Genomic DNA, 24,937 nt, shown 5'->3' on the forward strand with positions numbered 1-24,937 from the left:
AATCACTTATCCATACATCAATTTACCATAGGGAGCACTTGCACTGTGGCACTGGATAGCAGTGGTGCAGTGCCCAAAGCATCTATAACCAGCAAAAACACATGAGGCAACAGCAAAAAATGGAAGGGAGACCCACGCCAAAATGCCAGATCCAACACGTATCCCCTCCAGCTGAAATGTGGGGAGAACTACTCTACCTCCTGGGAGTTCTCATCACTAGGGCAGAAAAATCTGGACAGACCATCAGCATTGGCGTGTTCTGTACCAGGGAGGTGTTCCACTGTGAAATCCATCCCCTGTAGGGAAATGGACCACCTCAACAGGGTGGGATTCTCACCCCTCATCTGCATCAACCATCTGAGGGGCCCTGTGGTCTGTTTGAACCCGGAAGTGAGTCCCAACCAGGTATGGTCTCAGCTTCTTCAGTGCCAAGACCACAGCAAATGCCTCACGCCAATCGCACTCCACCTCTGTTCCCGTGGAAGTAACCTCCTACTGATGAAGGCTACGGGTTGATCTAGGCCCTCCTCATTCATCTGTAACAAAACAGCCCCCACACCATGCTCTGAAGCGCCTGTCTGAAAGATAAACTCTCTGGAGAAGTTGGGTGCCAGGAGCATGGGCGCTGTGCACATGGCAGTTTTCAGGGCCTCAAAAGCTTTCTGACAGGTGTCAGTCCAAATCACTCACTTGGGTTGCTTCCTGGAAGTCAGCTCTGTCAAGGGAGCAACAATGCTGCCATACCCCTTGACAAACCTCCTGTAGTACCCAGTGAGTCCTAGAAAGGTTCTCACCTCTGTCTGGGTCTTGGGGGGCTCCCAAGCCAGGATGATTTCAATCTTGGGCTGTAGGGGCGCCACCTGGCCATTCCCAATCTGCTGTCCTAAGAACACCACGGAACCCTGACCGATCTGGCACTTACTTGCCTTGATCGTGAGGCCTGCCATCAGCAGCGCCATCAACACTTCCCAGAGGTGGCGCAGATGTTCTTCCCAACTGGCGCTGAACACTGCACTGTCATCTAGATAGGCGGCACTGAACTCTTCCAGTCCAGCCAAAATCTGGTTGACAAACCTCTGAAAGGTGGCAGGGGCATTCTTCATCCCAAAGGGCATAACCCAGAAATGGTAGTGCCCAACTGGTGTGGAGAATGCTGACCTCTCTCTTGCCCCATCAGTCAAGGCGATCTGCCTATACCCAGACGTTAAGTCAAACGTTCTGAGGTACCGGGCAGCCCCTAACTGATAGATGAGCTCATCAGCTCTGGGGATGGGGTTCGAGTCAGTCCTCGTGACTGAATTGAGCCCTCTGTAGTCCACACAGAACCGGAGTTCTGGTGTGGCACCCAGTGCGGCAGCCTTTGGGACCAAGACCACTGGACTGGCCCAAGGACTGTTAAAGGACTCAATCACCCCTAACACAAGCATCTTTGAGACCTCCTCCTTGATTCAAGCTCTCACCCTGTCAGTCACCCTGTACGTTTTGTGCTTCACAGGAAGACTATCTCTGGTGTCCACATCATGGATGCACCAGTCAGTGACACTGGGAATCAGGGAGAACAGATCAGAAAACTGTCCCAGCAACTGGCGGCAGTAATTCTGTTGTTCAGGGGTCAGGGTAGAAGAGAGGTTCACACCATCCACTGACCCATCTTGCTCGGTCACCGACAGGAGGTCAGGAGGAGGCTCGGTCTCCTCCTCCATTCCAGCACTGGTTGCTAAGAGCAAGCCCACTTGGGACCTCTCCAAGTGGGGCTTCATGCGGTTGACATGCAGGACCTGCAAGGGGTTCCTGGGAGACCGTAAGTCCACCAAGTAGGTAACAGGACTTTCGCGCTCCACCACCTCAAATGGTCCGGTCCACTTATACTGGTGCGCACAAGGCTCCACTGGGGCCATGACCCACACTTTCTGACCAGGCTGAAGCTCTACCAGAGTGGCATTCTGGTCGTACCACCGCTTAATCTCCTCCTGGCTGGCTTCCAGATTTGCCTCAGCGAGTTGCCTAAAATGCCTAGTCTGGTTCCTGAAGGCCAGCATGTAGCTATATACATCCTGGGGAGGTTTCCTGGGAGATTGCTCCCAGCCTTCCTTGACCAGACTCAGAGGTCCTCTCACTGGGTGAGCATAGAGAAGCTCAAAGGGACTGAACCCTAGAGATTTCTGTGGCACCTCATGGTATGCAAACAGCAGACATGGTAAGAGGATGTCCCATAGGTTCCTCAAGACCCATAATCATGCCTTTCAGGGTTCGGTTGAATCTCTCAACCAACCCATTTCCTTGGTGGTGGTAAGGAGTGGTGACCTTGTACGTTACACCACACTCCTGGAATGGCTGGAGAGGAGCCTTCTGCTTCCACCCACTCTTTCCACTTGCCTGGCAAGTCTGACATGTCCTGCAATGAGTTTCTAAACTCTTGCACATTTGGGGCCAATAAAAGTAGGTGACAAGCCTCTCAAAGGTCTTGTCCTGCCCCAAATATCCTACCAATGGCACATAATGAGCCAGCCCCAGTAGGAAGGCTCTGAAGCGCTGGGGTGCCACCAGCACACGGGCTGGCCCAGGCTTAGCAACCTTAGGCTCACTATACAGGAGACCATTCTACCAGTAGATCCAATGTGATCCAGACTGATCACCTGCTGCCTGGCTTGCAGCCTGCTGCCGCAAATCCACGAGAGAAGGGCATTCCTTCTGCTCCTTGCAGAACTCTTCCCTGGAGGGTCCTCCTTCCTGCTGCTAATGGGTCAGCTCATTACAAAATAATGGGGTGACCCATACTAGTCCAAGGACCTGGGTAATGCTTGGTATAGAAAACAATGGTCCTAGACTACTTGCCTTAGTAAGGTATTCATTAATTCAAAATCTATGAACATGATACACATAGAACTCAAGTTACATCATAAGTGTACCCCAGTAGTTTCTCAATTAAATTAAGAATATCCTCAAAAAGACACACATGCACCATAAATAGCTTCAAGAGTGACTGTTTAATCTCAAAGTTATTATAACAGAACACTGTAGGGAACGTTTCAAAACAGAAAAGAGGGTTACTCCAGGGGGAGTGCGGAAAAAGGATTGTGCTCGTGAGAACAGAACAGATGAATAGAGAGGGAAATCAGAGAGTAGTTAAAACTATCAATTACACATAGTAATGTCCTTAGTAAACTGGTCATGGTTTACAGTAGCACCAGTTATACAATAGGGCCTGTCTCGCATGGATTCAAAAGTACTTTTCTGGTTCTGGTTTCAGCAAGCTTGCTAACTCACTCGCAGTCCTTGACTGGAGGAGTACAGCTCTGATCACCGGGACTGTGCTATGGAGGCTTACTAAGATGCCTTTATCCACCAGTGTTAGGATTCAATCAACACTGTTGTCCTGGAAACTGCACATTGTAATTCAATACCTATTCTAAATCAGCGCTACAATTATGCAGACCGCCCCCTGAGGTGTTGTAACCCGGACTTCGCCGTGATACAGGTTGTCGCCCCGCCGTCCTGAGGAAGACCCGCCTGCAGAGGATACAAACCACCCTCCATGCGCCAGGTTCGAAACGTCAACACTTCCCCCTAGTGGGCCTGTACCCTACTTCTCCCCACCCCTACCTCTTTACAGAAGATTATACTCTGTACAACATCAAGAACCAACCAGAAAAGTACTTTTGAATCCATGCGAGACAGGCCCTATTGTAAAACTGATGCTACTGTAAACCGCCACCAGTTTACTAAGGACATTACTATGTGTAATTGATTGTTTTAACTACTCTCTGATTTCCCACACTATACATCTGTTCTCCCCTTTTTCCACACTCCCCCTGGAGCAACCCTCTTTTCTGTTTTGAAACGTTCCCTACAGTGTTCTGTTATAATAGCTGTGAGATTAAACAGTCACTATTGAAGCTATTTATGATGCTTGTGTGTCTTTTTGAGGATATACTATATTGAATTGAGAAACTACTGGGGTACACTTATGATGTAACTTGAGTTCTATGTGTATCATGTTCATAGATTTTGACTTGATGAATATCTTCCTAAGGCAATTAGTCTAGAATGGGTCAGCTCAGGCAGGTCCCCAGTTCAGCTACCTGTTCCCCTGTAGGCTCCAGGGTATCCCCCTCAGGGTCTACCTCCTCCTGGACCATGGGAACATCGGGGGCCGGTATCCGCGGCCCCTGCACCTTCTCCTTAAGGCAGGCCTTCCTCTCAGGCTCCAGGTCCTCTTGAGCACCCTTACTGGCTGCCATGGACAGTGTGGTGACACACGCCCAGTCAGGCAGACCCAACATCTCTAAATGAGCACTTCGCTCCACCTTCGCCCAAGGTGAGCTCTCCAAATCGTTCCCTAACAAACAGTCAACAGGCTTGGTGGGTCTCACAGCTACCTGAAGAGTACCAGAGACCCCTCCCCCCACTCAAAGGGAACCTGAGCCACCTTGCAGTGGCTCTCTGTGTTGTCAGCAGCAACAACTGGGTAAAATGTATTGGGGACAACCTGCTCTTGAGACACCAGGTGACACTTGACAGCTGTCACACTGGCTCCTGTGTCTCTAAGAGCCTCCACTCTATGGCCATTGATGGTCACCCACTGCCTGTACTTTTTAGTGTTATCAGGCAGTTGGGTCCTGGGGACCACCTCACAGTCTCCTAAAGAAACAAGGGACATCTCTGCGGGACCCCACACACCTTGGACACCCATCTCCTCCCCCGGGGCTACACTCGCCATCTGCTGGGGTGGAGCACCAGTGGATGCAGTCTTTCCAAACTGAGGGCACCGGGGATCATTCGACTTATGACCCAAGCCTCTACACTTGTAGCACCTCAGGGGTCCCCTATGAACAGGGTTACCTGTCGGGGTCCCGGGCTTTTTCTCAGGGGGAGGCTGGAACCTTTCCCTTGGTTCCCTTGAGAATTACTTTGGGGCCCTTTCTGGAACTCCATCTGTTTACCCTTGTCCCCCCTACTCTTCTGCTGGGGACCCTGACCACTCTTGGCTGAGTCTCACACGTGACCCTTGTGGACCCGGGTGCTCACCCAGTGGTCCGCCTCCTCAACAAGCTTCCTAGGGTTAGTCAGCCTGCTATCAATCAAGTGCTGGTGTAGCTCTGGAAAACAATTACTTGACAAGTGCTCCCATGCAATTAAATCAAAGAGCCCCTCAAAATCATTAACTTTGCTACCCTTCACCCAACCATCCAATGCTCTGCAAAAGAAAGTAACCCATGTGCTTGACTCCAACTTCTTGCAATTATTAAACCTTTGTCTATACAATTCAGGAGTCAACCCATACCTGGATATCAATGCATCTTTCATGTGGCTATAAGAATTATGGACTTCAGAGGGCAAGTGTAACAGTGTATCCCGCCTCTCACTAAGGAACCGCCTACACAACCCCGCTCCCCAATCCTTCTCAGGGACCCGGTGGGAGGACATGGCCACCTCATAGGACTTGAACCACTGCCCAATGTAATCATTCTTATAAAACTCTCTAACCACATCTTTAGGAATATACACTCTAGCTTCCACAGGCATTGACAGTGTGCTGCCACCAGAGGGAGTAATCTCCAAGCTTCTTGCTTTAAATTCCATTACCCTCAAACTTTTCTCATGCTCAAACTGCATCCTCTTTTCCTCTAGGGACAATTTTCTAGTTTGCAATTCAAACTCTAACTGCCCACTTAACTTGAGCTTGGGAAGCTCCAATTCGTGCATCCTGTTTTCTTTCCTGTCTGCCAGCTCCTCTGGGGACAGGCCTTTGGCAGAGACACTGCTACCTGCTGGGGAGGTTACTCTCCTCCCCTCTGGACCCAATGGCCCCTCCAGCTGCTCATCTGCATTCTCAGCCCCTTCCTCAGGGGTATTCCTTGCTTCGACCCAGGCCCTCAACGCCTTTTGGTACTCATCCTTCTTGGTGAGACCGGTCATTGCAACTTTAAATCTCCTGCAGAAATGCTTAAGCTGTTTTACGTTGTAGCATTCTAGTCTCTACTCTTCCCAATCATAATCAACAGATGCTATTGATGCTGCTTTACTCATGGTGGTTAAACTTGGCAGTTCTTGGAAACAATAGAAAATCCCAGGAAAAACAATCTACCAAAAGTATGTGGTCGTGTTTGGTCTGTACTCACTAGTAGCGTTCACCAATCACTGTATATGAATCACAAATGCAAGCCCAAATCCTCACTGCTGACCACCAAGGTTAGATTTGGGGGTCTCTAGTTAGCAGAGGTAGGTACCTTTGACAAATAGGGACCCTTGAGTCTACTCAGGGTAAGGGGGTACACTCCTAAAATAACCCCTGCTCACCCCCTTGGTAGCTTGACACGAGCAGACAGGCTTATCTCAGAGGCAGCGTGTAAAGCATTTGTGAACACATACAGTAACCCATGACAACACTACAGATGGACACCACACCAGTTTTATATTAAAAAATAAATACGTATTCTTTATATAGATTTAACACAACACCACAAACGGCAAAAATCCACAATACTGTACTTCAAAAATGGTAGCATTAGCTTAGTTCTCTTTAGATGTAAAATGCGACACTTTGAGTCAATGTACCTTAGGATGCGTAACGCTATACAACGAAAGTGTTGCAGGGAAGGTGATCTGTCGGTTCCGTACACGCAAGAATGGTGATGCGTCGGGTCCCTACTGCTGCATAGGGGATGCGTTGGTTCTTCTCTGTGAGGGGGGTGATGCGTCGGTTTCTTACTGCGCTTCCATGGCGATGCGGCCCGCAACGCCATGATGCGATGAAGATCCAGTGCAATGAAACAAAGATGGCGTCTTCTCTTGGATGCGACAATATGCGTGCACGGGCGAAGGCCTTGCGGTGGGTCAACGATTCTTCGGAGCCGCGACAGGCCCTGCGACACGCTTCCCGGAGATGCGGCAGCATCTGATGCGACGTCAATCCTCTTCTCTGGCGATGCGACCCGCTTCTCCATTGATGCGGCAGCATCTGATGCAACGCGATTTCCTTCTCCGGCGATTTGACGACAGCTGCTGCGGCGGCGACACGCTTCTTCGTGAGTCGCGCTTCCAGCTACTTGCAAAACGCAGTTCCTCAGAAACCCCAACACAACTACAGGCACTTCCAAAGAACCCTTGGGGAGCTGGTGGGTGAAGTCTGTTGTCCCTGAGACTTCAGCAGGAAGCAAGCTCTTTCTCAAGCCCTTGGAGATCCTTAACAAGTTGATAAAAGTACACACAAAGTTCCTCTCTCCTTTCCTTGGCAGTCAGGCAACCACTGTAGGCCAATTCCCCAAGCAGCACTTCAGCTTAGGGATAGTCTCTCCTCAGTCTCTCTGGTTCCTCTCCTCAGCAAAGGTTTATTCTTGCTTCCAAAAAGTGATCTAAAGTTCTGGGGTCTGGTTCTCTCTTTTTATACACCGTTTCTCTTTGTTCTCTGAAGGCAGAGAGGCCTTTGCCTTGTCCAACCAGTTCTGATCAGTCCTGGAGCACTCTGTTTACATGACTCCTTTTTTCCTTTCACAGTGCAGGGCAGAGACATCAGACACACCACAGGAGGTGGAGCCAGCATTGTGGAGGGAAGGCACAGACCTATTCAGGTCCCAGCTGCAACTCCTCCCACCCATCTGCATGTAGACCTCTCTATTCAGCCCTGTGCTGACTAACCCGGTCTCCTTGAATCCCCCATCCCCTGTCACTCAAACTCCAGACAAGAAATACACACCCTAGCAGAGGCAGGCCTGGATAGTTAGACAAGAAAATACCTACTTTCTAAAAGTGGTATTTTCAAACACAGAATGTTAAAATCAACTTCACTAAAAGATGCATTTTATCATTCTGAGTTCAGGCATACTAAACTCGAATTTCTACCTAGTTCCCTGAGTCAGTTAGGATTATAAGATGTAATAATCAAACGGCCCATTCTGGCCTATGGGGAACAGGTAGCCTTGCAATCGTGAAAAACGAAAATGGCTGTAATTCACTATTAGGACATGCCACACACATCAGGGCTTGTCCTACCTTTTGCCAACAATGCACCCTGCCCGTGGGCATACCATAGGGGTGTCTGAAATGAAGAAAAGGGAAGGCTTAGCGACTGAAAAGTGAGTGCACTTGCCCAGTCAACATGGCAGTACCAGACTGCACACAGGCTCTGCAATGACAGACCTGAGACACATTTTTACAGGCTGCTTCTGTGGGTGGTAAACCAGTGCTGCAAGGGTCTGACAGGTAAACCAAACCAGCCAATTATGGAATCACTAATCCATACATCAATTTACCTTAGGGAGCACTTGCACTGTGGCACTGGATAGCAGTGGCACAGTGCCCTAGCATCTATGACCAGTAAAAACACATGAGGCAACAGCAAAAAATGAAAGGGAGACCCGCGCCAAGGTGCCAGGTCTAACTGGAAGCCACATACATCTACTTTTGAATAATAAGTATTGGTTTAACCCCCTGGCCGCAGCTGGAATTCCGCGCCTGTGCTGGACATTCCGAACGCGGGCGCGGTCATGACGGCCCCCTACCCGTCATCAGCACACGAGCACCGTGACCCATGACGGCTGGGGGTCGTCATCCGCACCGAAGGGGTTAAATAACCGAAAAATATATCTAATATGCCTTATTTTGTCTTGCTACAAGATCTTTATATGTAATTTTTTATGGCTATCCAAAATATGTTTCACACAGGTAGCTTCTTTGGAGGTACCAGTTAAACAAAATTGCATCTTTTAAAATAACTGTTTCATACATATATGTCTTTAGAACAAACTATTCGCTTAAACCAAAAAATGATTTCATACATTTGAATGTAATTTCACATTTGGAAGAGGATTTGAATAAACTAGTTTAATACACATAATTCATTTCTCATGTGTTCTCCACAGTGCTAATTGTTCTTAGGCTTCTTCTTTATACTTGCCCCTAACAATAATAAAAAATATATTTTTTAAATTCATATCCTGATTAAATTGGTATCAATTATCAAGCAGCCCTTCACCTGCACCTGCGAAGTCACACCCTCACATCGGTGCATATTTGTCTTTCAGTAATTCACAAAACTGCCATGAAGTTCAGCAGAAATTATACACCAGTCCTAGATTTCCAGTAAGTGTCCGAATCGTTCAAAGCTGGCAATTAGGCTAGCCGAAATGCCATTTCTGTCACTCATTTAAATGTCATGGCTTTTTTTGCCTTCTCATTACGTCTTTACTATCACATGATTTGTAATTGTTTGCTCTAAACAAAATTCTTTATATCATTCATTATTTAAGAACTCTATTTCTGCCTTAACAGATTCCCATTTTATTCACAGATGGTTATCTTCTGTAGCTGTCCAGACTACTCGATGGCTGGAGTGGGGATCACTTGTTTATCCTCTCATCTCTCTACTCCAGTAAGTGCCCAGTGAAAGACAAAGCCCATGATTACACCAGTGATGAGTCCCTGTCTGGGCCGGTTAAAGAAATGGTCCCAGTGCAGAAACCCTGCATAGGGTAACAATCAAGGTGCAGTGCAATTACGACTAAGAGGATACTAATTCCTTATAACCCATAGATTTAATAAAAGTGCTAGTGAAAGGGACTCTGACAAGAAGAAGAACCCTCATCTCCCAACAAAGTTGGTGATTGGTTTCATCATCGGGTTCAGTTTTGTCAAAAGAGGCATAGTGAATGTGCCTAAAGGAAGAGTGCCTGTGAGGTTCAAAGAATAGTCAACAGTTCCCTATACCAATTTTAATAGAGGGATAGTTGACCTTCAATAAAAAACAAAGTGCTAACAGACACCTAATGGCTAAGCCAATTTGAGCCAATATGTCCTTAATTTGTGATCATGGTCAACATGTTTTTGCTATTGTGAGCTAAGTCCGCTCAGCATTCATCAGGACCAACTTGAGTCCCCCGGAGGACCACACACGCTAAGGCGTGTCCAATCCGCAAGGACTTGTGCTGCTTAAATACAAACTCACGGACTTCCTGTGTCGACTCTCCTTGCTTTGCCAAGGGTCTTTTGATTCTCTATGTGTGTTGAAAGTACCACATAGGCTTGATTCATTCAGGCCGCGGTTGTGACACGTCTAGGTAGACGGAGGAGAGTCGCCAGATCGAAAAGTTTCGGGCGTGAAGGTTTTCCCCTGCCGCTAGCCTATGTGGTGTTTTCAACACACACAGAGAATCAAAAGACCCTTGGCAAAACAAGGAGAGTCGACACGGGAAGTCCGTGAGTTTGTATTTAAGCAACACAAGTCCTTGCGGATTGGACACGCCTTAGCGTGTGTGGTCCTCCGGGGGACTCAAATTGGTCCTGATGAATGCTGAGCGGACTTAGCTCACAATAGCAGAAACATGTTGACCATGATCACGAATTAAGGACATATTGGCTCAAATTGTCTTAGCCATTAGGTGTCCGTTAGCACTTTGTTTTTATTGAAGGTCGACTATCCCTCTATTAAAATTGGTATAGGGAACTGTTGACTATTCTTTTAACCTCACTGGCACTCTTCCTTTAGGTACATTCACTATGCCAACTGAACCCGATGATGAAACCAATCACCAACTTTGTTGGGAGATGAGGGTTCTTCTTTTTGTCAGAGTCCCTCTCACTAGCACTTTTTATTAAATCTATGGGTTATAAGGAATTAGTATCCTCTTATTCGTAATTGCACTGCTCCTTGATTGTTACTCTTTTGTTGTTGATAATGATTATTTAAGGGGTATAAGAGTGACGTTCTGACCCTTTCTCTCCTGTTGTTCATATATATGAAACCCTGCATAGACCATGACTTGTAAAAGACTACCAGTTATCTCATCACTCTTCAAATCACTCCCACAGCACCCACCACCACTAGAGAACATGCCTTACTAAATATCATGCTCATCAATGAAGGCTTAATACCTGGGCACAACCAATATGACTGACACAATTGTCAACAAACAAGGCTCTCTATTCCTCAGTAAGACGTGGCAACCTTCTCTTGCACCTCTCTGTTTGATGGGTACACTTTCACATCAGAACATTGCTACCAAATCTAGAGTGGGTCTTGCTGACATCCCTAAGCAGTCTACCTATTTAAAATGCTCACTACACACTCTCCAAATAGCAGTGATGGCCGGTGCAGGTAAGAGCGTGGGGCAGGGGGCGGGGGAAAATAAAATTTAAAAAAAAGAAAAACACTTACCTTGCGGTCACTGCATCGCCAACTCAGGGATGCAGCGAGTGCAAAGCAAGTGGCTTTCTTTTTTTTATATTTGATTTTCCCTCATTGAGTGTCGACCCGCCACTCCGGCTCACCGCTCTTACCTGCACCGGCCATCACTGCCAAGTAGTATGAATTATTCAGCAGTCAAATCTCCCTCCCAGCAAAGTAAGAGTTAACATTTTCTATTGACCCAGCAGCTACAGCAAATGATTCCGAAATAAACTATTAGACTTCCCTTCAAGCGGGTTAACCTCCCTAACTATCCAACCAACAAAAACATGAAACTAACCTTTGAAAACTTATATCCCCTACTAATAGTATTACCCACCTTGCCTTCTCTAATCTTTTCAGTACACAACAAAAGTAGGTCATCAACTCATCAAAACCTGCACACTTCATTTTAGAAATACATCGATACAAATTAGTTTTTAATGCAAAAAATTATACTTCATCAGAAACGCCATAGATCTCAGAAACAGCTCTTCTCACAAACCTGCTTTCACGTGGAGTTTTACCACAACGGCAATCATTTCAGACCCCAATTATCAATTACCTTTGCACCATCCCTCAAGCTTTGAAGCCTACGGTCTATGACATTAGCACACTCTTAAAATGAAATCACTGTCCCTTAAGACATGTAAACTCATTTTGCACAGTCAGCTTTTCTCCAGCATCAGGCTCCTTCTCATCTGAATAGTCCAAATCCTACACCTCTTACAGCGCAGGTGTCTCAGAACCAGCCACGGCCCGTGGAGGGAGTTTCGGTGCGGCGGAGAGGCGGGGTGGGGGGTGCTAAAAACCGGAGTATGGATAATTGAAGGTAAGTAAACAATTTAGTTAATAAAACGAATTTCGTAGTGCGCCCTGCATCGCAAAATTCGTTTTATTTATTAAATTGTTTACTTACCTTCAATTATCCATACTCCGGTTTTTAGCACCCCCCACCCTGCCCCTTCCCCGCCCCGCCTCTCCGCCCCACCAAAACTCCCTCCACGGGCCGTGGCTGCTCAGAACATCGCTCCTGCCCAGGTGGTGAGGGAGAGTTGTGGCGCAGCGGCCAGAGCGGCTGACTCAATAGCACGGGGGGTCACGCTTCGATCGCCGGCGGCAGCTCAACCCAGCACCAGGTGACTCTGGGCAGTAGCGCGCTTATCCTCCTGACAGCCTTCAGCGCCTTGAGATCCTTAAGGGTGATTAGTTCTCACTTTACAAATACTTCAGGTGGAAATCTAATGGATAATCCTACCTGAATATCTTGTGTAAAATTTTGATGCACCAAAATATTGCAGCTTAATTATTGAGGAGCAAAATATTGTGAAGGGAAGTATGTATATACAGCAGAGGCGCAACTAGAGCCGAATTTCGAGGGGGGCTACGAAAAAATTTCGGGGGGGGCTGAACCTGTAATCAGTAGGCAGAGTGGAGCTGCAGGGGCTCTTAGAAGGGGTGAAACAACTGCAAGGCCTAATTAACATTCAAATGGTCTTTTAAAGACCTGTGAAACGTTCGGGTGCGGCTCTGTGTGTGCCTGGGATCTGTCTCATCCCGGGCTGCCACACACGACGGGGGGGGGGGGGGGGGGGGGGGTCCAATGGGTGTTGCGCGCCTGATAGACAGTGTTCATTTTTGGAAACCAGCGCTTATTTTTCAGACATTGACTGAGAGCAAGAAAGGGGAAATCACACTAAGGGGAAAGGAGAAGGAAGGGGGGAAGCAGAGACCATCAAAAGTGAGATAAAGAGGCAAGGAGTGTCTGGTAGTGGATTAAGGAGGACTGAGGAAGATTTAATAGCAACAGCCACTGAGTCCTGAACAGAGCTTTGGGCACCGGCATTTATTCTTTTACAAATTAAGCACTGTCTAACATCAGTATATTACATGTCCATTCAGGGTGACTGCTATAATGCGCCTTGCATGTATGATCAAAGTGGCATTCCAAGGGGAGTTTCAGTTAATGAACTCCAGCCTATAGAATTAGATTGGTAATTTTACAGTTCGATCCTATCCCCACTCCCCTCCAGAGGGGAGGCACGAGTGTGTATTGCTCAACGGTTGCAGTATCCAAAAATGTCCAACACATCTATGAAAAAATCACGTTGAGAACAAGAATAATAATTTTTTTCAGCTTCAACCGAAATAATTGTACCTACTACAGAAATAAAATGACATGATGCAGGCTTTGCCCAACCTCACCTTTACTACCAAGTAGATGTCAGCAGATGGATAAGTTACAGAAAAGACGGCAGACTTTGCCTGGCTTGTTTGTGCGACGCTGGGGGTGTGGCTCCGCAGAAACCCTTTCAACTGCTCGGAATTTAGGTCACAATGAAAGTTTTCGGAAATCTGTTAATAGAAACACCAAAGAGGGTCTTTTATCACAACCTGTGCTATGTACAGTAAGTCACAAAGTCACAAGAAAATGAGATATTCACACGATTCACCCGTGTCAGCACACATTGACTAATATCAGAAACCTATGCAATAGAACGTGCTTCATTACGGTGTTTTAAGTAGACATTCACATCAGTTCAGTCAATGGTACAAGATCATTTTCTGCAAAATCTGTGGGGCATCTTGATCTGAAGACAATGATGTCTACATATTCCCACGTAATTATCACAGCACTGCCCAGGCCATCAGAGTTCCTTGCCTATTTGAAGAGCCAAAGCAATTGTAGCTAAACACCTGCTTTCCTGGTAGTCACGGATTGTGAGAAGAGGCCTCTATTCTTGTTGTGCTGCCCAATGATGATCTCAGTTTCATTAGAAATCTGGCTGGTCGCCACATATAAGACTGAGTGGACTGGTGGTCGTGGAATGCACTTGCCAGGAGCCACAGGGGAACATTCTTTTGATTGTGGGCAAGTAATGGCCGGGAGAGGATCTTCTCTATCTGGTGATCGTTCATAATACGTGGCCACCATATTTTCTTACTCTGCACTATCATTTGTAACACTGATTTCCGTACCCCCCCCCCGCAGTGAGGTTGGAGTGCTCTGCAGGGGTATAACTGTGGTACTCTTTTACATACTCTTACACGCTTTTGAGAATGTATTTATTTATATAGCGCAAACTTAATCCCGAAGGATATCAAAGCGCTTTACAATGGGCCCAAAACGTCTAAAATAAGACCAAAATGGGAATGTTCTCTGAATGTTCATATACAATTAGTGCAAACAGAAAGGACTTTGCAGTTTTAATAATAGGGAGTTGGATAATTCAGGGCCAATTTATATTGGCAAGTAAGTACTCCTATAATGTACTTCCGGTACTCACCTGAGAATCGGCCGCTAAGTGTCTGCTCAGTATTCTTACCTTTTTCCTTTCCTTTATGTCGTACAGGGCTATGCTGGCAAACAGAGGCTCGATTTCGATGTCGAATCTGTTGGAATGAGAAAGAAGAATTTATAATTTACAGTTTTATTGCCCCACAGCATAAAATAATGCCTTCCCCTTGGCAATCTATTTTGGTTTGAATGGCTCTTGATATCGAACAGGAATCTATGCCGGTCTGCTGCTTCCAGCCGTATGCATTATGGCGCAATATATGTACTTAGGGGCAGATTTACAATAAGTGGAGCATCACTGCATAGCAGCAGGGATGCGCCAGTTATTGTGCGTCACGGAAGAAACCTCTTGCGCCACCATGAATGCACCTCATTTACAATGCGGTGTACCATGGGGCAAGAGTAGACAGATGCTTGACGCATCTGCTGCCGTAAAGGTGACGCATTGCTGGAGTCACGTCGCAAGCGCGACGCACCTCCAGCAAGGCTCTGGGTGCCCCTATGCCTAATATGCTGCGTCAATCCTTACACCTGCTTCAAGCAGGCGCAAGGTTTTGACGCAGCATGGCCTTAAAAGTGCCTGAGTGAAATTTTAGGAGGCGTTCCTGCGTCGGAACGCCCTCCCCCCCGCGCCGGAACGCCCACATGTGGCGCTGGGCTTTACAACGTGACGCATCTCCCAGATGCGTCACGTTGTAAATACCCCGCAGCATGGTGCTGGCTTTGCGCCGCCGCTGCGTCACAAAGGTGACGCAACGGCGGCGCAAATGTAGCATACAGGGCTTGTAAATCTGCCCCTTATAGTTTTCCATAATCATCTTAACATTTCAGACAGCATAACATTTCAGACCAATTTGGTGAACTTGCGTTTGCAGCAGGCGCAGTTTGAAAGCTGTCTTTTGCGTTGTGATGTTAAACTCACTACTCATCCCCGAACTCAGACTCCGTTCTTATTCTTTTCACCTGTCCAGTGTCCTATAGATTTGCAAATAACACAAAATTCGGAACCGCGAAGGTATTCTCTGTCCACTGGGTGTCGCTGCTGCAGCAGTGTTCGCCAGCACCTGTGCTAGGAAACGTGGAGGGTGGTGAAAAAAGCCAGCGCGAAATTTCAGACTCTAGGATGGCAGGCAATACCACACCACGATGTGGACCCAAGTGCAAGTTGTGTAATAGGCTGTCGCACTGTAGTAAAAACACAGAGGCTAGAGACGCTGTTTGCCGTGCTCAGGCCATGCTAAGTGATTTATGTCCGGTTTTCTTTTTTGTGTCATAATTTTAACATCCAAGCATGAGCAAGTGTATTCGGCAATTGAAGCAAGCACGAAGAAGAGCGAGAAAATGAATTAAACAAACAGAAAACATGACGTGTTATGAGTGGCTCGACTTGAAGAGTCTGATTGCATTAAAGAAGATGCGTTAGCAATGCCCAATAGGCCTGCTCCTAGTGAGCTAGTTTTCATTGTTTTAATACTTTAAGCACATGCCACAGAAATACAAAGAGTACTAATGTGTAATTGCCTAAGCACAGTGGCCTCCGGCCTGCAATGCAAATTTAGAGCTTAAAAATGAATTCACATATAATTTCAAGAGAACCGATCTGGTGCTTCCTAGCAGGTAAGTGTACATACAGGTGTTTTGTTTTTGCATTACTGTAATCTGAAGACACAGGCAGGACTATTTAAAACAAGCATTGGAAATGCAATAGGTCTCGCATTAGGAAAGTTTGAGCTATTGGTATTGTAAATGACACTTTTTTTATTTACGTGTTGGTTTTGAAAGTAGCGAAATTAATAGCTTTGTCAGTTACAATGTCAATAGTTTTAACTTTTGCAAATGTGACACCTATAGCATTTGTAATGCAATGTGTGTTGTATTTACGTGACTTAGATGTATTGATATTACAAATAACAATGGCTTTTAATTTTGTAAATAATTAATACTTAAATAAAAGTTATTGTAATTTATAATGGCAATAGCTTAAACGTTTGTAAATAACTTTTGTGAAGATTATGTTCAGTGTATTTTATTGTGACGACAATCCAAGAACATTGCATTTGCACCTACACACACAGAGCCACACACATGTAGATGTGGTGGTGGTGGATCTGGGGGATATGGTGGTGGTGGATGTGGTGGTGGTGGTGGATGTGGTGGTGGATGTGGTGGTGGTGGTGATGGTGGTGGATGTGGGGGTGGATGTGGGGGTGGATTTGGGGGTGGTGGTGGATGTGGTGGTGGTGGTGGAGGTGGTGGTGGAGGTGGTGGTGGTGGTGGATGTGGTGGTGGTGGTGGAGGTGGTCGATGTGGTGTTGATGTGGTGGATGTGGTGGTGGTGGTTGTGGATGTGGTGAAAGTGGTGGTGGATGTGGTGGTGGAAGTGATGGTGGTGGGTGTGGTGGATGCGGTGGTGGATGCGGTGGTGGATGTGGTGGTGGTGGATGCGGTGGTGGATGAGGTGGTGGATGAGGTGGTTGATGCGGTGATGGATGTGGTGGTGGTGGTGGTGGATGTGGTGGTGGTGGTGGATGTGGTGGTGGTGGATGTGGTGGTGGTGGTGGATGTGGTTGTGGTGGTGGATGTGGTGGTGGTGGTGGATGTGGTGGTGGATGCGGTGGTGGTGGATGCGGTGGAAGTGGTGTATGTGGTGGTGGATGTGGTGGTGGATGTCATGGTGGATGTGAAGGTGATGGATGTGATGGTGGATGTGGTGGATGTGGTGGTGGTGGATGTGATGGTGGATGTGGTGGTGATGGTGGATGTGGTGGTGATGTGGTGGATGTGGTGGTGGTGGATGTGGTGGTTGCGGATGTGGTGGTTGTGGATGTGGTGGTTGTGGTGGATGCGTTGGTGGATGAGGTGGTGGATGAGGTGGTGGATGAGGTGGTGGATGAGGTGGTAGATGAGGTGGTGGATGAGGTGGTGGATGAGGTGGTGGATGAGGTGGTGGTGGATGAGGTGGTGGTGGATGAGGTGGTGGTGGATGAGGTGGTGGATGAGGTGGTGGTGGATGCGGTGGTGGTGGATGCGGTGGTGGATGCGGTGGTGGATGTGGTGGATGTGGTGGTGGTGGATGCAGTGGAAGTGGTGGATGTGGTGGTGGATGCGGTGGATGTGGTGGTGGTGGTGGATGTGGTGGTGGTTGATGCGGTGGTGAAGTGGTGGTGGATGTGGTGGTGGTGGATGTGGTGGTGGATTTGGTGGTGGTGGATGTGATGGTGGATGTGATGGTGGATGTGGTGGTGGATGTGGTGGTGGTGGTGGATGTGATGGTGGATGTGATGGTGGATGTGGTGGTGATGGTGGATGTGGTGGTGGATGTGGTGGTGGATGTGGTGGTGGTGGATGTGGTGGTGGATGTGGTGGTGGGGGATGTGGTGGATGCAGTGGTGGTGGTAGTGGTGGATGGGGTGGTGGTTGTAGTGGATGTGGTGGTGGTGGATGCGGTGGTGGTGGATGCGGTGGTGGTGGATGCGGTGGTGGTGGATGTGGTGGTGGCGGTGGCGGTGGATGTCATGGTGGATGTGGAGGTGATGGTGGATGTGTTGGTGGATGTGGTGGTGGTGGTGGATGTGATGGTGGATGTGGTGTTGATGGTGGATGTGGTGGTGGATGCGGTGGTGGTGGATGCGGTGGTGGTGGTAGTGGTGGAAGGGGTGGTGGTTGTAGTGGATGTGGTGGTGGATGTAGTGGTGGTGGGTGTGATGGTGGTGGTGGATGCGGTGGTGGTGGATGCGGTGGTGGTGGATGCAGTGGTGGTGGATGCGGTGGTGGATGCGGTGGTGGATGAGGTGGTGGATGAGGTGGTGGATGAGGTGGTGGATGAGGTGGTGGATGTGGTGGTGGATGTGGTGGTGGATGTGGTGGTGGTGGATGCAGTGGTGGATGTGGTGGTGGTGGATGTGGTGGTGGTGGAAGTGGTGGATGTGGTGGTGGATGCGGTGGATGTGGTGGTGGTGGTGGATGTGGTGGTGGATGCGGTGGTGAAGTGGTGGTGGATGTGGTGGTGGATGTGGCGGTGGATGTGATGGTGGATGTGGTGGTGATGGTGGATGTGGTGGTGGATGTGGTGGTGGATGTGGTGTTGATGGTGGATGTGGTGGTGGATGCGGTGGTGGTGGATGCGGTGGATGTGGTGATGGTGGATGTGGTGGTGGATGCGGTGGTGGTGGTGGATGCAGTGGTGATGGTGGTGGATGCGGTGGTGGTGGATGTGGTGGTGGTGGATGCGGTGGTGGTGGTGGATGGGGTGGTGGTGGTGGTGGATGCGGTGGTGGTGGATGTGGTGGTAGTGGATGTGGTGGTGGATGTGGCTGTGGATGTCATGGTGGATGTGGAGGTGGATGTGATGGTGGATGTGGTGGTGGATGTGGTGGTGGATGTGGTGGTGATGGTGGATGCGGTGGTGGTGGATGCGGTGGATGTGGTGATGGTGGATGCGGTGGTGGTGGTGGATGCGGCGTTCCAACCCGTCACACAGCTAGTACTTGTGGTTTAGAACAACAGACATATGAACTTCGATTATTTCAAAAGCCAATTTCCAACATGAAAATATTACCTTGTCTGACACCGACTCTTCTCACTGTGGTAAGTGTAATGCCGATAGTTAAACAGCGCGCAGGCTCCTGTAATTATTGTTGAGCACGTTTGGCCCACACCTGAATTGCTTACTTTTTCCTCATAAGCAAAAATATCATGCAGTGCTGTCCCTCTCCCGCTCAGACGCTGGAATTCCTAGATTGTATATTTTGTTTGAAGTTGATAGCCGTCTGAGCTAATAGCAAGCCTCAGAGCAAGATCGGACAGACTCCCAGCCGGATTCAAAGAAGGGCATGGAGAACCCCAACTAAGGTTATTCGAAAGGGGCTAAGAGACGTTTTTATGGGTCGCTGCATCAGCACTTCTACTTGGAAGCATGCCAACAGAAGGTTGGTTGGGAACATTGTGCGCAAAAGTGGATTAAATGTCCAAGGTCAGGGGTGACCAGAACTAAAAACAGTGTTAAAACCCTCACTGAGGAAATCGGACAAGCTAAAGCTGTCTCGAAATGCAAAGTGCAACAAAAACGTTCCCATAAATGTGAGGTCTGCTGCTATTCACATGTGACATGGAGACCTAACCTTTCTTGCCTGAAAGTCATTTGCTTTTTTTTTTAATTTTTCTTTTTTACGGAAGACTAAATTCTAACATGTTTTACATTTTGGAAGTAAATTGTATTCTTAAATAAAAACAAGCATTGATAAAGCTAATGGGTTTGGCATCGAGGTACTAATCTATGCAGACTGCAGTTTTGATTGTGAAATGCCTTTGTCTTAATGCATTATTACACTAAATCGAAACCCATTGTTTTTGTTAATGTTTGTTTGTTACAAGCAGCGGGCTTGTACATCTGTCCGTGTAAACATAAATGTGTACATGTGGGCATAACTCGAACACAGTTCCTGACTAAACATTATAAAAGTCTTTCTCTGTGAAAAAACTAAAATGGATTGCTTTGAGTATACTGTGTAGGTATGATATTAAGAATGTAATGATTCAGTGTACTCCTTTAGATATTTAAACTTGTCTTTGCAATACGAGTAGTCCTTAGGCAGTGACATTATACCTCAAGAATCTAATCGTATGAGTTGAGAGAGAAATACACCGCTGAATAGAGCTAAAACCCACTGGACATACATTTCTAGGAAATTGTAACAATAGGTCCTGTGGACAACCTTATTGTATAGCAAGACCTAATATGAACAATAATGAGGTGCGGGCAAAATAATTTCAACACAGACATCATTTAGGGGTCGCAGCTGCAACCCTTCGCATCCCAGCTGCAACCTCTGGCTTCCCCCTTGCAATTCCTGGTACCGGCTGTGTTTCCAACCCCTGGCCTCCGAGGTGGCAAAATCGGTGCCAGGAACGCAGAACTATGGGCTCTTATCACCTGGTTTTCTACCCATTGATTATTACACTAGCAAGTTAAATATTGTTCGATTATTAACTGTTACTGTAATAGAAAATTGAGCGCCAGGGACTAGAATGAGACCGTCACTGGCAGCGGAGTAAGAAAAATAAAAAGTGCTCAATTTTAAATGTATGTCATGTGCGTGCTTGTGAGTGGATGTGTGAGCATGCGTGTGAGTGCAGGGGGTGAAATTAATTGGCAAGTAGTTTGTGAAAATGAGTGGGACTGAGTCTATGTGAATCAGAATGAAAGAGTGACTGCAAGTGAGGAAGGTGGGTGTCGGAGAATGAATGAATGAGTAACAAGTCTGGGGAGTGTGAGTGAGACTGAACAAATGACAGTGAGTTTATCTGTGATTGAGAATGAGTAAGAATTCGTGTGAGTGAGAAAGTATGAGTGAGTCAGAATATGAATGAGCAAGAGTGCAAACGAGTGAGAATTAGTGAATGTGAGAGAGTGCGCAAGATTGATTGGACAGAGCGAAACAAGGAGAAACACGAGAGACGGCCAGCGGCCGTCAAAGTGAAAGTACGGCCGGCTGAGGGCATTGCTGTGGGGAGGGGGGATGAGAAATGCGACACGGCGGGCAGGGGAGGGGGCGGAGCGGGGAGAGCGGCATGAGGGTGTGAAGCAGCAGGGGAGGAGTGCTGCTGGCGATTGACTGGCGATTTGATGATGTGCACGTGCATTTTAGGTCAATGCGCTTGCGCATTGACCTAAAAGCGCACGGGCACAGCATCAAATCGCCAGTCAATCGCCAGTCTAGGTAAAGCTTATTTAAGCCCCTATAGAGCTTCGCCAGCTATGCGCATGCGCACAGCAGGCGAGCCCTTAAAAACATTCACAAAGTCATTTATTGGTCCTCCATGATACTAAAGTGCACTTCTTTTAAGGCTGGTGTGTACACGCGATTACGGAAATGCCAGAAAGTCAATGACAGAAGTGAGCTGATCCGTTCAGCCATGCTGCGGTGGGCAGAAGCAAACTGTGAGTGACAGCTGGCAGACCAATGAATAAAGGTGTCTGACGCAACGGCCATCTATGCGAGTATTTTTTATTTCTGAATTGTTTTGATTACATGATTCTGGCTAGAAAGGTAGAGCTATTAAGAGGGCAGACATAAAAAATGGATGAAAAACAATTGTAACAGGCTTGAAAGGTCACAAGAATAATCAGGACTGTGCATGGAATGCGTTCAAAGTGACAGACGGACACGCATAATATTTGTAAAGAAGGATGTTCAATCATAGATGCAAGACACATCTTCTCACAGTGCAGGATTTATGCTATGGAACCCACACTCCTTCCGGTTTGGTGGGTGGGCACATGTATAATCAGATGAGATGAAAGTTGTGTGTAAGTCCTGGTCTTAGTAATCCTCAGAAGCCCAGTGCACGCCTTTGTATACTTCAAAAGCTTTACCCTCACAACTAATGGACCACTGGGAGAATTCCTTTATTCTGTATGGCATTCGTGGGGCCGTAATCTCCTTGTCCACAAGTGGAAAGAGCTCTGAGACGACTCCTAGCTAGGTGATGCCCTTCAAAACCCAAATAGCATGAAGTAGACTGGAAAGCCTACTTATCAACAGGGGAGCAGAGCAGCTGCCTTTAGGAAGAGATGAGCCTTCAGGGATATCCTGGATTTGGGGAAGTTATCCTACATATAAAAGGATGAAGACTGGTCGGTGCTAGGAAGGGTCTTAAGCACAATATTAGTGCCAGTATGAAAACTTTTCTAAAGTGTCACTGGGAAGTCGCTGCCACAGTGGAGTATGTTTTATTCTGAACACGCTTTTCCACAGTAACTGATACTTCCCCTAGCCCTCAAGGATTGCTAATCTTAGCTAGCCTGGTAAAAAAAGGCATTATTAATGCATGCATTTCATGTGAATATGCTGTGAAAAATTGGCAAAGGCAAGTGAAAGCGGTCAGCTTACATTTCCAATGAGATTCATGCATGGAAGAAAAACACATCAAAGAAAGAAGAGGAGAGGCCTACATTAATGCAAGTTTACTGAGACTTGATAAGATGACGTATGTATTCATAATAGTGCCAGAAAGGCACCAGTGTACAGTTTAAAATAGTGACACTGTAGATAGTAATGGTGCATTTACTGCTAGGCTCTGCAAAACTCCCTTGGTGTGATCAATTATAAAAGAATCGAAATAGCAAATACATACAAGATGACCTTTCGCAGTTTACAAATCTGGGTGTAAACAGTGATATTGCTAGAAGGGGGCAGGTAGGCCCGTGCCCCAGGTCTACGTGTTCTGCAATCCCCCCCTACTTGGACCACACAAACACAGCTGTTGAATGGGCCAAGAGGCATCACAGAGAAAAAAACAGACTCTACATCTTGCCACACACATCTATTTGTCAATTTGTCTTTCACTATAAAATAGTGTTTCTTTGAGGTGATACAAAAGCCTACCTGTTTGCTTAAAATGTTTAAATCTGACTTTCTATATATGTAGGCGGTGGGGAGGAAATAGGCATTGTGCGAGGGGGAGCTACAAACATTCGAGTCACCTGCACATAAAATATCAATCCAATTCATAATCGGGCAAACTGAGCAGCGAAAATAATGACAGAGGAAACAGTAAGGGGGCGAGAGGCAGCCTCTTTGGAACTTTTTTCTAATCTGCCCAGAATTACTCAAAAGGGCACTGCCGCAGCAGTGGGAGCCTCAGGGGATTCAGAGACTAGTTCCCCATCAATAGAGACACAGATAAAAACGTTAATGAAACGCCTGGAGAAACGCCTGGAGAAAGCCATGAAAAGTGAGGTCACCAAGTGGTGGGAACATAAATCTCTCACTATGTACATAGCAGAGGGACGGATTCCTCGGGGGCTGCGAATATTACTAGCCCCTAGTTACGAGAAGCCTCACCCGGAAATGCTAAGAGAATGGGGACAAAGTAACTTGGATGCATCTCGCAATCTAGTCCTGATTTTAATAAATTCAAATTTCAAATTTATTTATTATGATAACGGAACTCAAAAGAGATCCACATAAGAATTCATAAAATCATACAACATATTTCCATAAAAAAAAATACAAAGAAATTATACATAATATTTGAAAAATCAGTATAACGATAAAAAGCATTTGAAGAAGTAAAATAATTTAAAACAAAACATTTCATTAGGGGGATTAAGCATTGCTTCAATAAAATCATAAGCAGTACGAATACCCAGTTGGAGGCACGTAAATCTTAGCCATTTACGTCTAAATGGCATAAGAACCGGACAAACGAAAACAACATGGTACATATCCTGAGTATTAAGATTGCAATGATTACAGATATCTGAGCTACCATACCATTTGGACAAAAGGCAATTTAACGGAAGCAAATTATACCTTAACAGTAACATAAATCGCCTAATTCCATGAGGAAGATTCCAACTTATGTATGGTTGGGGGGTTTTTATTTTACAAAATTTGCCAATGGGGAGCATTCCTCTCACCGCTTTATTTGTCCCACTATCAACTTTAAAGCTTAGCTCCCAAGAAGCAGGTTTTAACGATAACTTCAATTGAGTCTCAGATAATGCAAAGAGACTTTGTTCATCAAGCTGTAGTAACGTAACAGCCTGTCGAAAATTCTCACAATAGAGGAATGAGCATTAAAAGAACCCAACAACTCACTTTTTATTAGATGTCTCAATGTGCCAGGCATTCCTCTTGCGATGTTATAAACCCAACGCACCACACTCGCAGATGCCTGTGCCCGAGAGCTACGTAATCCAAATTCTCGTCTTAAAGAGGACGTAGAATTTGCGGTATTGACAGAGACTAAACTGCGTAGTATTTTTCCTTCACTGGAATCCCAAAAATTCCAGCAAGCCATATCCACTATTTCTAATCCGTAGATTAGGGATGCTGGGATTTTTGCTCGAAAAACCTCGAGCAATGTGGAAAAATGCCTTCTGCCAGTCGCTTTATAAAGGGAAATGAGGCTCTTTCCTTGGACAAGGGCTTTTCTGCTATTATTCTCCGTGTGTGCTTTTTCACTAAGATTGTTCATGACAATCTTACCAAGGAAGGGATAAGATTTCACTACTTCTAATCTTTCACCCCCAATGGACCAATAGTAATTTTCATATTTGGAATTTCTCTTTCTCTGGAAACACATTATTTTGCTCTTTGAGATATTGATTTTAATAAAATATGCGGAGATTGACCGCACACAGCTGCTTAAAGACATGGAAGAAATAAATAGAGAGTTGCTTAAACTTGAACCAAATGAATTAATAATAACTATGAGAAAGGAGATTCAAGAGAGGGTTAACAAACATGAGGACAAAATCAAAACCCGCAAAGCCTGGAAATTTGCGCGCAATAAGGATGATTATGAACATGGTAAAATATACACGTTCACGCGCAAGTTTGATAATGCCAAAATGCTTAAAAAGAATGCAAAAACTATTCCAGCATCAGGGGCAACAGGGCCAGGACCATCCGGCAGAGCTCCTCGAGGTCAGACCCCTGAACATACTCAAATTACGAGTGGCAACTCTT

The 24,937-nt window shown here is 46.5% G+C and overlaps 1 protein-coding gene across 3 annotated transcripts in view; it reads right to left on the reverse strand.

Annotated features, from left to right (window-relative positions):
- The window catches only part of DOCK8 (dedicator of cytokinesis 8), a 719,019-nt gene that overhangs the window by 469,011 nt on the left and 225,071 nt on the right, over window positions 1–24,937 (reverse strand). For all 3 annotated transcript variants that reach the window (XM_086961229.1, XM_086961230.1, XM_086961231.1), the window contains 2 exons: window positions 14,488–14,554; window positions 13,367–13,516 (listed from right to left, as the gene is read on the reverse strand). In XM_086961229.1, coding sequence (XP_086817355.1) covers window positions 13,367–13,516; window positions 14,488–14,554 — 217 coding nt within the window. The remainder of the gene's footprint in view (window positions 1–13,366; window positions 13,517–14,487; window positions 14,555–24,937) is intronic.

The sequence above is a fragment of the Lissotriton vulgaris genome, chromosome 3_1 (assembly GCF_964263255.1).
Source record: "Lissotriton vulgaris chromosome 3_1, aLisVul1.2, whole genome shotgun sequence".
Classification (NCBI taxonomy): domain Eukaryota; kingdom Metazoa; phylum Chordata; class Amphibia; order Caudata; family Salamandridae; genus Lissotriton; species Lissotriton vulgaris.